Here is a 12,618-nt window from a genome sequence, read left to right as displayed (position 1 = left end):
GATCTTGCTAAAATTTAGAAGAAAAAAAGAACTGATCAAGATCAATTAATCAATCAATCGGTGTTGAAGCCAAAAGACATGAACGTACTAGTACTACATGTCTACTGTCTACATACCTTCTTGACTTCTTGTGTTCCTTGCTGCTTGGTGACTTGTGTTTCTAGCTGCTTGATGAAGGCTCACGATCACGATCGGTGGATGAGTAGCAATATCAAAACAGAGAATCTAGATAGCTGACACAAATAACAAGAGAAAACAAATAAACAGTTATAAACAAACAATCGAAGAAATAAACAGTCGACTACGCCCAATCCTGTGAAAATATACCCCAAAGCCAGGCGATCAATCAAACAAATCAAAATACAACAAAAAAGAAGAGTTTCGTCGGTGCAAATAACGGGGGAAAGGACCACAATTCCACAAACGAGCTCAAATAAATCAAAAGAGAATCGAATGAAGAAAAAATCGAATTTCAATTGCATACCGACGACATGGCAACATGACTCTTGAGCGAGAGATATTCCAAAGCATAATATTAGTTGAGGAGCGAATTGTAGAGAGAGAAAGGTAGAAAAGGATATATGGGTTTACATATATAATATATATATATATATATATATATATATATATATATAGGGTTTTGATCTATGCAAAACTAGATTTAAATACAGAAACGCATAACAATATCATAATTAGGGCACTTTTAGGTCATAATTAGGTAATTTTTAGGTCATGCTAACAAAGCATGACCTAAAACGATCTTAGCATGACATTAAACCCAAATATTATAATATGACCTAAAATTGTTTAATTATGACCTTCCGTGTTTTTGGTTAATTATTGACCATTAGATCATCTAATCCTAGGGCCAAGATTTGGTCTGCATTTCTGGATTTAAACATATACTTATTTTGATCATCTCCCTATATATATATATATATAGAGAGAGAGAGAGAGAGTTGTGATCATATGATAACCCCTAAATACCGTAATAACCCTATAACTAAATCTGGACCGCACATTTTTAAAATCACGCGGTTGAGATTCAAACTTAGATTTACTTAATAAAAAAAGGCGGAGGGGTAAATATGTCATTTCCCTCATTTAATTTCTGAATTTCGCCAAATATCACGTAAAATGATAAAATGATATATGTTCATAGAATGATAGTTTTGCCGGATAGAATGATACTCAACTTCATAAAAAAGGCGGAGGGGTAAATATGTCGTTTCGCTCATTTAATTTATGAATTTCTCCAAATATCACGTAAAATGATAAAATGATATTTGTTAAATTTATTGCATAGAATGATAGTTTTGCCGGATAGAATGATACTCTGAGTTGATAAAATGATACTCTGAATGATAAAATGATACTCTGAATTTCGCCAAATATCACGTAAAATGATAAAATGATAGGTTTATTGCATAGAATGATAGTTTTGTCGGATAGAATGATACTTTCAGCCGATAGAATAATAGTTTTATATCACGTAAAATGATAGATTTATTGCATAGAATGATAGTTTTGCCGGATAGAATGATACTTTCAGCCGATAGAATGATAGTTTTATTTCACGTAAAATGATAAAATAATAAAATGATAGGTTTATTGCATAGAATGATAGTTTTGCCGGATAGAATGATACTTTCGACTGATAAAATGATACTCTGAATTTCGCCAAATATCACGTAAAATGATAAAATGATAAAATGATAGGTTTATTGCATAGAATGATAGTTTTGCCGGATAGAATGATACTCTGAGTTGATAAAATGATACTCTGAATGATAAAATGATACTCTGAATTTCGCCAAATATCACGTAAAATGATAAAATGATAAAATGATAGGTTTATTGCATAGAATGATAGTTTTGCCGGATAGAATGATACTTTCAGCCGATAGAATGATAGTTTTATATCACGTAAAATGATAAAATAATAAAATGATAGGTTTATTGCATAGAATGATAGTTTTGCCGGATAGAATGATACTCTGAGTTGATAAAATGATACTTTTGACTGATAAAATGATACTCTGAATTTCGCCAAATATCACGTAAAATGATAAAATGATAGGTTTATTGCATAGAATGATAGTTTTGCCGGATAGAATGATACTCTGAGTTGATAAAATGATACTCTGAATGATAAAATGATACTCTGAATGATACTTTTAGTTTATAAATGTTAGGTTTACTGCATAAAATGATAGTTTTGCCGGATAGAATGATACTTTCAGCCGATAGAATGATAGATATTTTTGGTGTATAAAATGACATTTTTGTTTAATAAAATGATACTTTTACCTGATAAAATGATAATCTAAGCGGATAAAATGACAGTAAACTTATAAAAATGATACTTTGAGTTGATAAAATGATACGTTTACTGCTTTGTAGGTTTGTATATTATGTATTGTGCCGATTATATTAGGTTTATTGCATAGAATGATAATTTTGCCGGATAGAATGATACTTCAGCCGATAGAATGATAGTTTTTCCGGGTAGAATGATACTTTTGGCTTATAATGATAGTTTCGTCATTTTTTATGTTGAAGTATCATTTTATCGGCTGCGAAATTAAATGAGCGAAATGACAGTTTTACCCCTCCGCCTTTTTTTATGAAGTAAATCTAAGTTTGAATCTCAACCGCGTGATTTTAAAAATGTGCGGTCCAGATTTAATTATAGGGTTATTACGATATTTAGGGGTTATCAATATAACGCACCCATATATATATATATATATATATATATACCTGAGGCTAGGGAGGGGCCCTGCAAATTTGGGGGCCCAGGGCGGCCGCTCCACTTGCCCCCCCTTAGGGTCCGGCCCTGTGCCCAACGCCAACTTCTTCAAGTTGAATCGAGAGCGATGAATGGACTGTGTTACTGCTGTAAAAGCTTATGTTACTGCTGTAAAAGCTTATTAACTGCCCAACGCTAGCTTCTCCAAGTTTGAGGTAATTAATTCATGTTTCTAGATATTTCAGAAAATAATTTGTTCGTATTTTTTTTATTTTCCAAATTAATTGGCTTATTTCATTTTTTTGTAAAATATACTACTCCGTAACTTTTATTCTCTTTTATATGGAGTATTATTCTTTGTTTTTCTCTCATACTATTAGATTATCCTATTTCATTTTTTAAAAAAATTTACTACTCCCTTTTATTCTCTTTCATATGTTATTCTTTAGTTTTATCTGTTATATTTGATTATCTTTCCATTTAACTGCACAATGTACTTGTTTGTTTCCTTAATTCCTGAGTTAAATGAGGCGCCGTCACTTAAGCTGAGACAAATGAAAATAAGTCTAATGAGATTTTTTGGGAGCAAGGGGTGAATGAGGAGAGTAGTTTGAGTATGGACAACTTAAAATTTTGAATCATTGATTTTGAATATGGACAACTTCAAATGCTTGGACAAACTATCACAATCTTTGAGGAGCTAATAAATAAGTATATGACTTAGTCAGTCTGCATTTGATCAAGATTAACTGAGGCGGCTTGGGAAATGGGATGATGATCCGCCCGGGATGCTTTTCTTCAGAAGCTGGGGATTTCATGTCTGAACGCTAGCCCGACTGTTCGGGTTTCTTGAGCTGGATCAGTATCATGGTCATGTTGTCGCAGCCATTGCCTGCGTTAGTAGTAGGCGCCAAGCACCGGTCGAGTACTTTTTCGCAAACCAACGAGAGCTTACTCTCCTGCACGAGGGAACACAGGATGAGAATTCACAACAAATACACCAAAAGAGAGATTAAAACATAGTTTTTCAACTTTCTGCAGATCTCACAGTTCATGTTTTACAGATCACATTTACTACGTAAAGCCTTCACAATGTATCGACTGGAAATTTGACGACTCTACAAAGACAGTTCATGTTTTCCAGATTCACAACAAACACACCTGAGAGATTAAAACATAGTTTTTCAACTTTCTGCAGATTAAAACATCGTTTTGGCGACATAATTTAGCAGCACTTTTCTCATACATATACTACGCAAAGCCTTCACAACGTATCGACTGGAAATTTAACGACACCACGAAGATGGGAAGCTATATTTTGAGATGGAAAGAGCAACTGCCAAGCGGTACCAAAAAAACTTACATTTTGCAGCTGTTCGTGTATGAACTGCACAACCTCTGGCTCGTCATACAATCCCTGAGAGGCAGAAAGCAAAGGAAACTGAATAGTCGGAAAATATTATATGACGACCTTTTTTGTAACGAAATATATACTAAAGAAGGTCAACACTATGCTTAATTTTATTCAAGAATTATGCATATAAACGATGCTATCTCGAGAGATATAATGGAGATTAAATGAAAAAAAAGAGTTCAGATGATATACCAAAATACCATCAGTGGCAACCACAATGAACTCATCCTCGTCTGTAAATTCAACCTGGTTTAGAAACGAACGAATCAGAAATTTTGTGATATTGCAGCAAATAGAAGAACAACTTAAGGTTTCCCAGCAAATTTACCAACATATATCAACACCAAATTATCAATTATTACTTAATATGAACCGTCCGCAGGCTTCATTCTTGTCGAATCAGAAAATGTAGGAAAAGCCTAATGAAACAGAAGCAGTTCTATGTTACAACACAAAAACAAAGATACATACTGTTTTAACTTCTGGAGGTAAATCTATGTTACTCTTGAATTCCACACAGCCTTCATCAAATGCATGGTCGGCCATTAGAGACCTCAAAAACAGCTCCTAAACAGTTCTAGCCAATAAGATCGTCATCATAATATACGTGGCTAGTGGAATTACGCACAAAATTATTCAGATTTTGCCAGGATCAGCTGTAGGTGCAGGGTGAGAGTTTAATGATGACCTGACTCTCCTAGATATTAAAATTAGAAAAAAAAATTGATAAGACAACAAAATTTTACAATACCTATAGCTCTTGAAACATCCAAATAGCCTTCCACACGCCCCCCCGCAGACAAATCCTCCTGCTCTTATAATTCTTTCCCTCTCAGCCAGCAGTATGGGTTTATGGTTTACTGACAGCTCGCGTGCCTGATGAAAAGCCAAAACGTCATAGTTAAAAACGAATACACACTATGTGTGACAACATGTTAGTTATACAAGAGTAAGTAGATCGAGGTCATAATCACATGGTACCTGACCGTTCCTAGAAATGACGCAGAGTGAATCACCTGCATTGGCAACAACGAGTTGGTTCTCCTCGATGACTGCAACACAAGCAGTACTTCCAGAATATGGTCCTTTGAAATCAGAGTTCCGGTACGAAGCAATAATAAGCCAAAATTCCAAGTTACGATGGAAAATAGTTATTTAGGTTGATTTAAGCACCTCCTATGTCCAATTGTCGGGGTCACGTATTGGAGACCATATCGCACCTTCTTCGAGGATATCATGACTGGTTAGTCTATTACCGATGATAGCCAACTCCCTCCTGCCTCTATGTCCCTTCATCATTTCATCCATCCTGCATTAACAATAGATATGATCTTAGATGACAATAAATTCTGTAAATGATGTGGTATCTTGATTTATAGTAGTTAGACATAACTCTTCCTGTTATCTTTTCGAGAGAGAGTTAAATTGGATATTTATAAACTAAGATACCTTTAAACATGATTTTGCTAATCTTCAGCCTTTATCCTAATCTAGAGTAAATAGACACGCGTGTGAGAGGCAAGCCTGACTATTCTACAAGTTCCAACTTCTATGAGACAGAAATCGTGAAGAGCTAGCGAAGAAGTAAATAAACAGTATTTTGCAAATAACCTGAGGAAACATTTCCGGAGAGCTGTTCCGACATTCCAGCTGAATATTCTTCCTGTTTCGGCACTTGCTGGTGCAGGAACTAAGCACAGAATTTGGCAACCTCACCACCTGCAAATTCAAGGAATGAATATAAAGTCAGAAACTGATACTGAGTTCTTATTCTAAAATAAATAAGTACTCCAAAGAATAATGATGAGCATACCTAGATAACCGTTGTAAACACCAAAGAATGATCTGGTGTTATCCAAATACTGAATTGCAGCATGCTAAAAGAAGAGTAACAACATCATATTCCATACAACTACGAAAGAGAAACACAAAAAGGGATATTGTAGCTATAATAGCAAATTATTTCTCAATAATTTCAACTTAAAGTTATCCAATTTACTCCACAATCAGCCCAACCCCCCACCAACACCACCACTTTTCGACCTCCTATATCTCTTCAGGAATTGATTGCTTACTCGTCACTTGTTCTTCTACCTTCTTTTCTTATCCCTTTACGATTTCTTCAGGATCAGGAAGCAGATGCCTCCTTACCATAATATCAAACTTCATTATCAAAGTATTCCTAAAGAACACTTGACTTATGAACTGAAGTTCACTGCACACACGTTAGACTTTGCACCACCAGAATTCATTGTTGAGGCAATACTTTTATGAAGTTAATCTCTTTGTGAATGTATGAAGCACAGAAACTGAACCCCACAATTGTTCTATTTAGCATAAGCATACTTTCTAATTAACAGGAAACAGAAAAAACATGAATCCACTCGATTAAATATGTAAACAACACTCTAACTAACAAGATTCTGCATTGTCAAAACTGAAAAAGTCATATTCTGCACAAAGTCGTGATACCAATATTTGTACTCCTACAATTCATTACTAACAAGTACAGAGATTAGAGTTGACCAACGACTTACAGCATCCTCCATATTGACACGCCATCCTTGCATGGCTGATAGACCAAACCTAAGTCTATCGTTTTCACCATCTTCAGATGATTTCTCTGTTTTTGGAGTACTGAGGTGCGCCCCCATCCCTTACTGTCAGCAAACACCATTTAAACCCAGCGGCCTCTTTAAAAATATTTCACAACACAGTGTATATATAATGCAGAGAGAAGGAAATCACCGGAGCACAGGAGTAGCCAGTTGGAACAACACCGATACACGTGTGATGAATGTATATATAACAGTAAAGTTTACAATATAAGGGTGTTTACAGGGGGTGGTATAGTAGATATACTACAATACATATGATTGAATAATTTCCAGAAACAAATAGGAGAAAAAGTCCACATTACTAAAGATAAGCAAATACCTTCAAGCAAGGAGAAGAGTAATGGTTTCCAAGCTATGTTGGCCACGGTCTGACAAGAATTCCACATATCAGTTTAATGGCATAGCAACAAACTTTAGTGGCAAAACATTGATTAAAAAACTCACGCAATGTCTCCTGCAGTAGAAGGTGATCCATATTCATCAAAAAGCCTCATAAGATCTCCAAATTGACAGTGCAAATCACCAAATATCTTAATAGGAGCCTTAAGCTGTAGCACACTTGGTTCAGTCGCAAATATTCTCTCAACACTGTCACAAAGATCAGCAATCTCATTACAGTCCAAAAAAATTGTCTTCGAACTGGAGGCTTCCACCCGCGAGGTTTCAAAAGATGAGTAATAACCTGAGACGTTGACAGGCTGTGATGAAAATTTCAAAAAATGATTGTATGATTCTATTAGTGAATTACCTTCTTAGGTACACTGTTAATTGACATTTGGCGATCTAAGAGTTTCCTAGCTGCTGTTGCACTTTCTGGAGTTCCATAGCTGACCCGTCTGCCTTCATTTTCAAACTGATCGATTGATAACTGTCTAACCATACCACCTAAGGCACCACCGGTCTCTGCAGCTACAACCACCTGCACATGTACTATGTATCTTGTCTTGATACTGACAGCACGATGATGAAGTCTCTTGTCTATATTATTCTCTCTCCAACCCCCCTATGTTGGTTATCTATTACACTACTATATATGTTTCCATATGTAACTGCATGTATATTATTTGTGATTATCTTGAATTTGTATTTGTGCAGTTTTGGATACAGCAGCTGGAGTTTGGTGTGATACAAAGTCTGTTGTCACAACTCCGAGAACAGGTCGATACAGTGCTGATGCTGCTGGAGGAGATGCAGCAGTTGAATTAACAAGGCTATGTAGGCATGTTGCCGCTGCTGTTGGTGACTTGATATTCATTTATGGTGGTCTACGTGGTGGTGAGACATGATACATTTAACTGATAATAATCTAGTGGAGTATTGGTCCTAGTTTTAAATTTACAGTGGTAATTTAAGATCTTAATCCACATATGGAAACATATATAGAGCACTTAAATAAATAGTTAAAGTAGAGAGAAAGTAAAGTACGAGAGAGAATAATGTACAGAAATCTCGTCTATATTATTTTCTCTCTTACTTTTCTTTCTCATCACTTTAACTATTTATTATCATTTTTTTCAAAACGAGTGCAGAAAATGAAAGTGTTCTATTTTTCGTGGACGGAGGGAGTATAATTTTAAGACATATTTGTATCGACCCACATCTTATATGCCAACTAAAAGACCAAATATGAACAGCAAACATAAACCAACAAATGACCAACTAAAGGTTCGATTTATATGATGTACTATATTCCAATTACAATGATAAGCTCATTCAAGCCAAACTTTCACCAACAAAAACTTGAAACTGCCATAGAGAGAGAACTACATGAAAGTTTTAGGAACACAAAAAAAAAAGAAAAGAAAAGAAAAGCCACCCACCCCCAATCAGGGTTCACCAACAATTGACACGACCGACCCCCACATCCAAGGACGCCGAAAGGACTTGCCCCGCTCAGTCATCACGCTTCGACTCCAATTCCAGAAGTATCTTTTTTCTTGGACCCTGACACGTTGATGCAGAACATGAAATGAGCAGACATTTTCCGATGACAACAAAATCTCAGAATGCACAAGACTAGGAGCCTGAACATGTTTTTACCCCAGCAGATATCTTTCCAGGCATAGAAACATCAACTGAAAAAGGATTGATTACAAGAGTTTTTGTATTATCAAATGTCTATTGCTTCTAAACTCGATTTACAGAGTCAATTAGCTTTTACTTTCGTTCTAGTTGTTGCAACCCCTATTTCATGAATGGTGTCTAGACAGATCATGTAATCTAGTTTATATAGTTATGGCAGCAACATAAGAAAACACAATTCAAGGGTGGAAATAACAGTGTATGATAATAAGAAAAGATTAATAGGAAATAATCACCATTGGAATTCCCATAGCTTTAAGATCTTCATCACTCATGTGTACCAGAGCTGCCATATCGACCTGTAAAATCAAAGCACAATAACTAATTGAACATACTGAAATCGGAACTGAGAATAACAAAGAAACGAAAATTAAGTGGCCATACTTCTTCAGCCTGAAATGTAATCGAATACTTATCGAGGCCCAGCGACTGCAAGAAACTTTCCACAGAATCGACCTGCATATAAAATAAACAATCTTACTTCTCCAGCCTGAAGGATAACACTCATGTCAAGTTACTAGAAGACAAGATACTCTCACAACCTAAGACAGACAAAGGGATAAGATGGTAACGTTTTACCTTCTGCTGAACCTTTTTCTTTGATACAGAGGAAGAAGACAAGATACTCTCTTCCCCTTTCTTGTCGTTCTCAGCAAAGCTGCGTACAAGAATGAGCATGCTGCCATTTAACGACATAATTACCAAGAAATTCCAAAATCAATTCAAATCAGCAGACTTACATATAAATCGCATAAAAGGGACCGACTCTCAGGACACCCATCATTTGAAATGTAGCAAAGTAATCCCCGCCCCAACCTTGGACAACTTCGACCTTGGCGTATCCAAGATCACAGTATTTATTGAGCGTGGGCATGAATATGTAGATGACCCAACTAGTACTTTTAATATCTTTGTTGCCGGAATAGAAAGCTCCCTTCACTGGCACACGCTCACGCGTTGGCTTCCCCTTCACGAACACTTCCCCTGCCTCCTTTCTGGAGGACAGATCATAGACGAACCAGGTAGATGCATAGTCGATAATGAATAGTATGTCGCCCCCCACATAAACCAGGTTCCTCGTTCCAGAATCATATAATGGTGGAGGGAGGTTGTCCGCAAAAATTTCCCATTGTTGTTCAGCAATGTTGTAAGAGAGGAGAGATGGTTGACATGGTTTGTGAAATTTCCTTTTGGTGTAAAGCAAGTGGTGATAGTATAGCATAACAACTTGGTCGGTCCACTGAAAGCAAGAGACTGGATCGGGACAATCGAACTTGCCACTATCCGAGTTGTAGATCTCACCCCAACCTTCATTTGCACAAATGCTCCCGTGGGTGAATATCCTGTCATCCTCCACTATGATGGCAAGAGGATATTCCATGTAAGGAAAGTTCGTACCCTCAAACTCGCCTTTCTTTGGGTTGTAGATCTCAGCCCAACCTTCTCGTTCATTAGTGCCTCCGCAGATGAATATCCTGCCATCATGCAACGGGACAAGAATGGGGAAGGATCGCTTTACCTTCATAGTAGCGGGGCAAAGAGTCCAAGACTCACTAAAAGAACCATCAGGTGGAGGCAGTGCAGACCACAATCCATTTGTTGGTTCCAGATTTCGCGTCACGCCTCCAGCCATGAACAAGGAATCACCCACACAGAAAAATCCAACTTCAGTCGGAAAGGCTTTCGGATTTCTTTTAAATCCGGATAATACAAGATCTCGATCATTACAATCCTTCAGACCCAACTCGTCGAAACTATGATAGTACACATTACCATCGGCGGTACTCCAAAGCATCCTGAAGCGTAAACCGCCTTCCATATGCTGCGGAATGAAAACCAACACAAAATATTACTCATTCACGTACTAATTAGTGAAAATAATTATCTAAATTTCCATTTCATCAATCCATCATAAACTAAAGTTTAGAATGAACATGAACAGAAGAACATGCACAATAAAATTAGATTGTATTCTATTGATGATCCAGATAAGTAGTAATTAAATAAAAAGAAGACTGAATCTATCCTGATTTAGTACAAAAATCAATGCTCAGCTCTTTTCCTGAAATTTATTTTATCATACAGCAAGATTAAGTACTACAATGTCGCCTATTGAATCAATGAAACTAATAAGCCACCAAACAATGAAATTTGCCCTAAAAAAAGAAACCCGCATCGATATACAAAGTGTAAGATGAAATTTAAAAGGAAAGATGGGAAGAAATTTGGATCATTACCTAATTATCAATCAATCGATCATAAGAATGAAGCGGTGCGCAGAGAGAAAGCAGAGGAAATCGCGTTTATAGGCGACTTGGCATTTAAAATAACGCAAATGTACCCATTTTATTAACAATTCCATTTATGGGAAAAACGCCGATGAAATTGGCGTGTTTATAAGTAAAAACGCCAGTGACATTGGCGTGTCTATACTCAAACACGCCAACATAGTTGGCGTGTTACATAGGGACCGTATCTTGCTCGTATTTTTACCAAACTACTTAAATTTGAACACGCCAATCTAGATGGCGTCTTTACGATATAAAACGCCAAGGTCATTGGCGTGTTTAACGTAAAAAACGCCAATCTGATTGGCGTTTTTGGGTTGAACTATATTTCTCAGATCTCCCCCAAAATCGCAGACCCTAATCACATTTCCTCCCTCCCCAAAACGCGAAAAACCTTCCCAAAGCTGAAAAACGCGAAAACGCTTGCCTTGGTCGGGTCAACCCGGTGGTGGATTGAAGCATGTAGATTTCTATTTTGGCTCATTTCTTCCAAATATTAGTACTCGCAATCGGTTAGTATAGCTAAATTTTAACTCATTCTTCCAAACATTAGTCTACCAATATTTGATGGATTATTATGATAGTATATATTGTAGTGTAATTTATATAATTATTTGATGGATTGTTATAGTATTATAAATTGTATTGTAATTAATAGAAATATTTTGACCAATTGTTATGGTATTATATGTTGTAGTATATCTAATTTTTTACCCATATTTGATAGGTTGTTATGATAGTATATATTTTAGTGTACTGTAAAGAAATATTTTTGACCAATATTTGTGTTTGACATTAATGCAGATAGTATGACGTGGTGTGTCCATTTATATTGGGGTGGAAATTTAATTCCCGGAACAGTTATTTCATATGATCCTCCTTTTGCAAAAGGATTGATTATGTTGGATGAAAGTATTTCCTACGAAAAGCTTGTGGAAACAATTTGTGAAAGAATGGGGATAAACATATTTGAAAACAAACTTCAAATAGTATGGAAACGTCATATATTCTATGGATCTTCAATCACGTATATAGGTATTTTACTAGAAGAAGTATACATGCCACTAATGTTTAGTGAGAGTATGACTACAGGAGGTCAAATTGAATTGTATGTTGAGTATTCGTCAATTACTCAACAACATAGTCATCATCTCATGAGTAATGATGTTGGTACGTCTACGAGAGGCCGAGAACCATATGTCGCTGCAACACAAGATTTTGATGTTGGTACGTCAACGAGAGGCCAAGAACCATGCTTCGATACAACACAAGATTTTGATATTGGAGGCGTGCATTTAGGGGACAGTGACAACTGTAATGTGGTTGAGGACATAATTGGTCCTGATAAAGCCGACTTTCTTGATCCACAATCACCTTATGATTCTGAAGATGTCGATCCGGATAGTACAGATTCAGATGGTGCTTCGTCGGATGAGGACCAATTTGTTGCTCCAAGAACATCCA

The 12,618-nt window shown here is 36.3% G+C and overlaps 1 protein-coding gene and 1 pseudogene across 3 annotated transcripts; both read right to left on the bottom strand.

Annotated features, from left to right (window-relative positions):
• Positions 1-3,361: 3,361 nt before the first annotated feature.
• LOC121787676 lies at positions 3,362-7,648 on the bottom strand (annotated as a pseudogene).
• Positions 7,649-8,436: 788 nt separating this feature from the next.
• On the bottom strand, positions 8,437-11,194 carry LOC121787653. Of its 3 annotated transcripts, none has more exons than XM_042186472.1 (6): positions 11,104-11,194; positions 9,607-10,688; positions 9,446-9,545; positions 9,251-9,322; positions 9,103-9,165; positions 8,437-8,728 (listed from the first exon to the last, which is right to left on the bottom strand). In XM_042186472.1, the coding sequence occupies exons 2-6, from the start codon at positions 10,683-10,685 to the stop codon at positions 8,678-8,680; spliced, it is 1,365 nt and encodes a 454-aa protein (XP_042042406.1). In that variant the 5' UTR covers positions 10,686-10,688; positions 11,104-11,194; the 3' UTR covers positions 8,437-8,677. The 3 variants fall into 3 exon arrangements, with proteins under 3 accessions (XP_042042406.1, XP_042042393.1, XP_042042401.1); XM_042186459.1 differs by lacking the exon at positions 11,104-11,194 and adding an exon at positions 10,950-11,070; XM_042186467.1 differs by lacking the exon at positions 11,104-11,194 and adding an exon at positions 10,950-11,070 and having other exon boundaries at positions 9,446-9,524.
• Positions 11,195-12,618: the final 1,424 nt, after the last annotated feature.

The sequence above is a fragment of the Salvia splendens genome, chromosome 2, assembly GCF_004379255.2.
Source record: "Salvia splendens isolate huo1 chromosome 2, SspV2, whole genome shotgun sequence".
In the NCBI taxonomy this organism is placed as follows: domain Eukaryota; kingdom Viridiplantae; phylum Streptophyta; class Magnoliopsida; order Lamiales; family Lamiaceae; genus Salvia; species Salvia splendens.
This window is presented reverse-complemented; position numbering and strand designations above follow the sequence as displayed.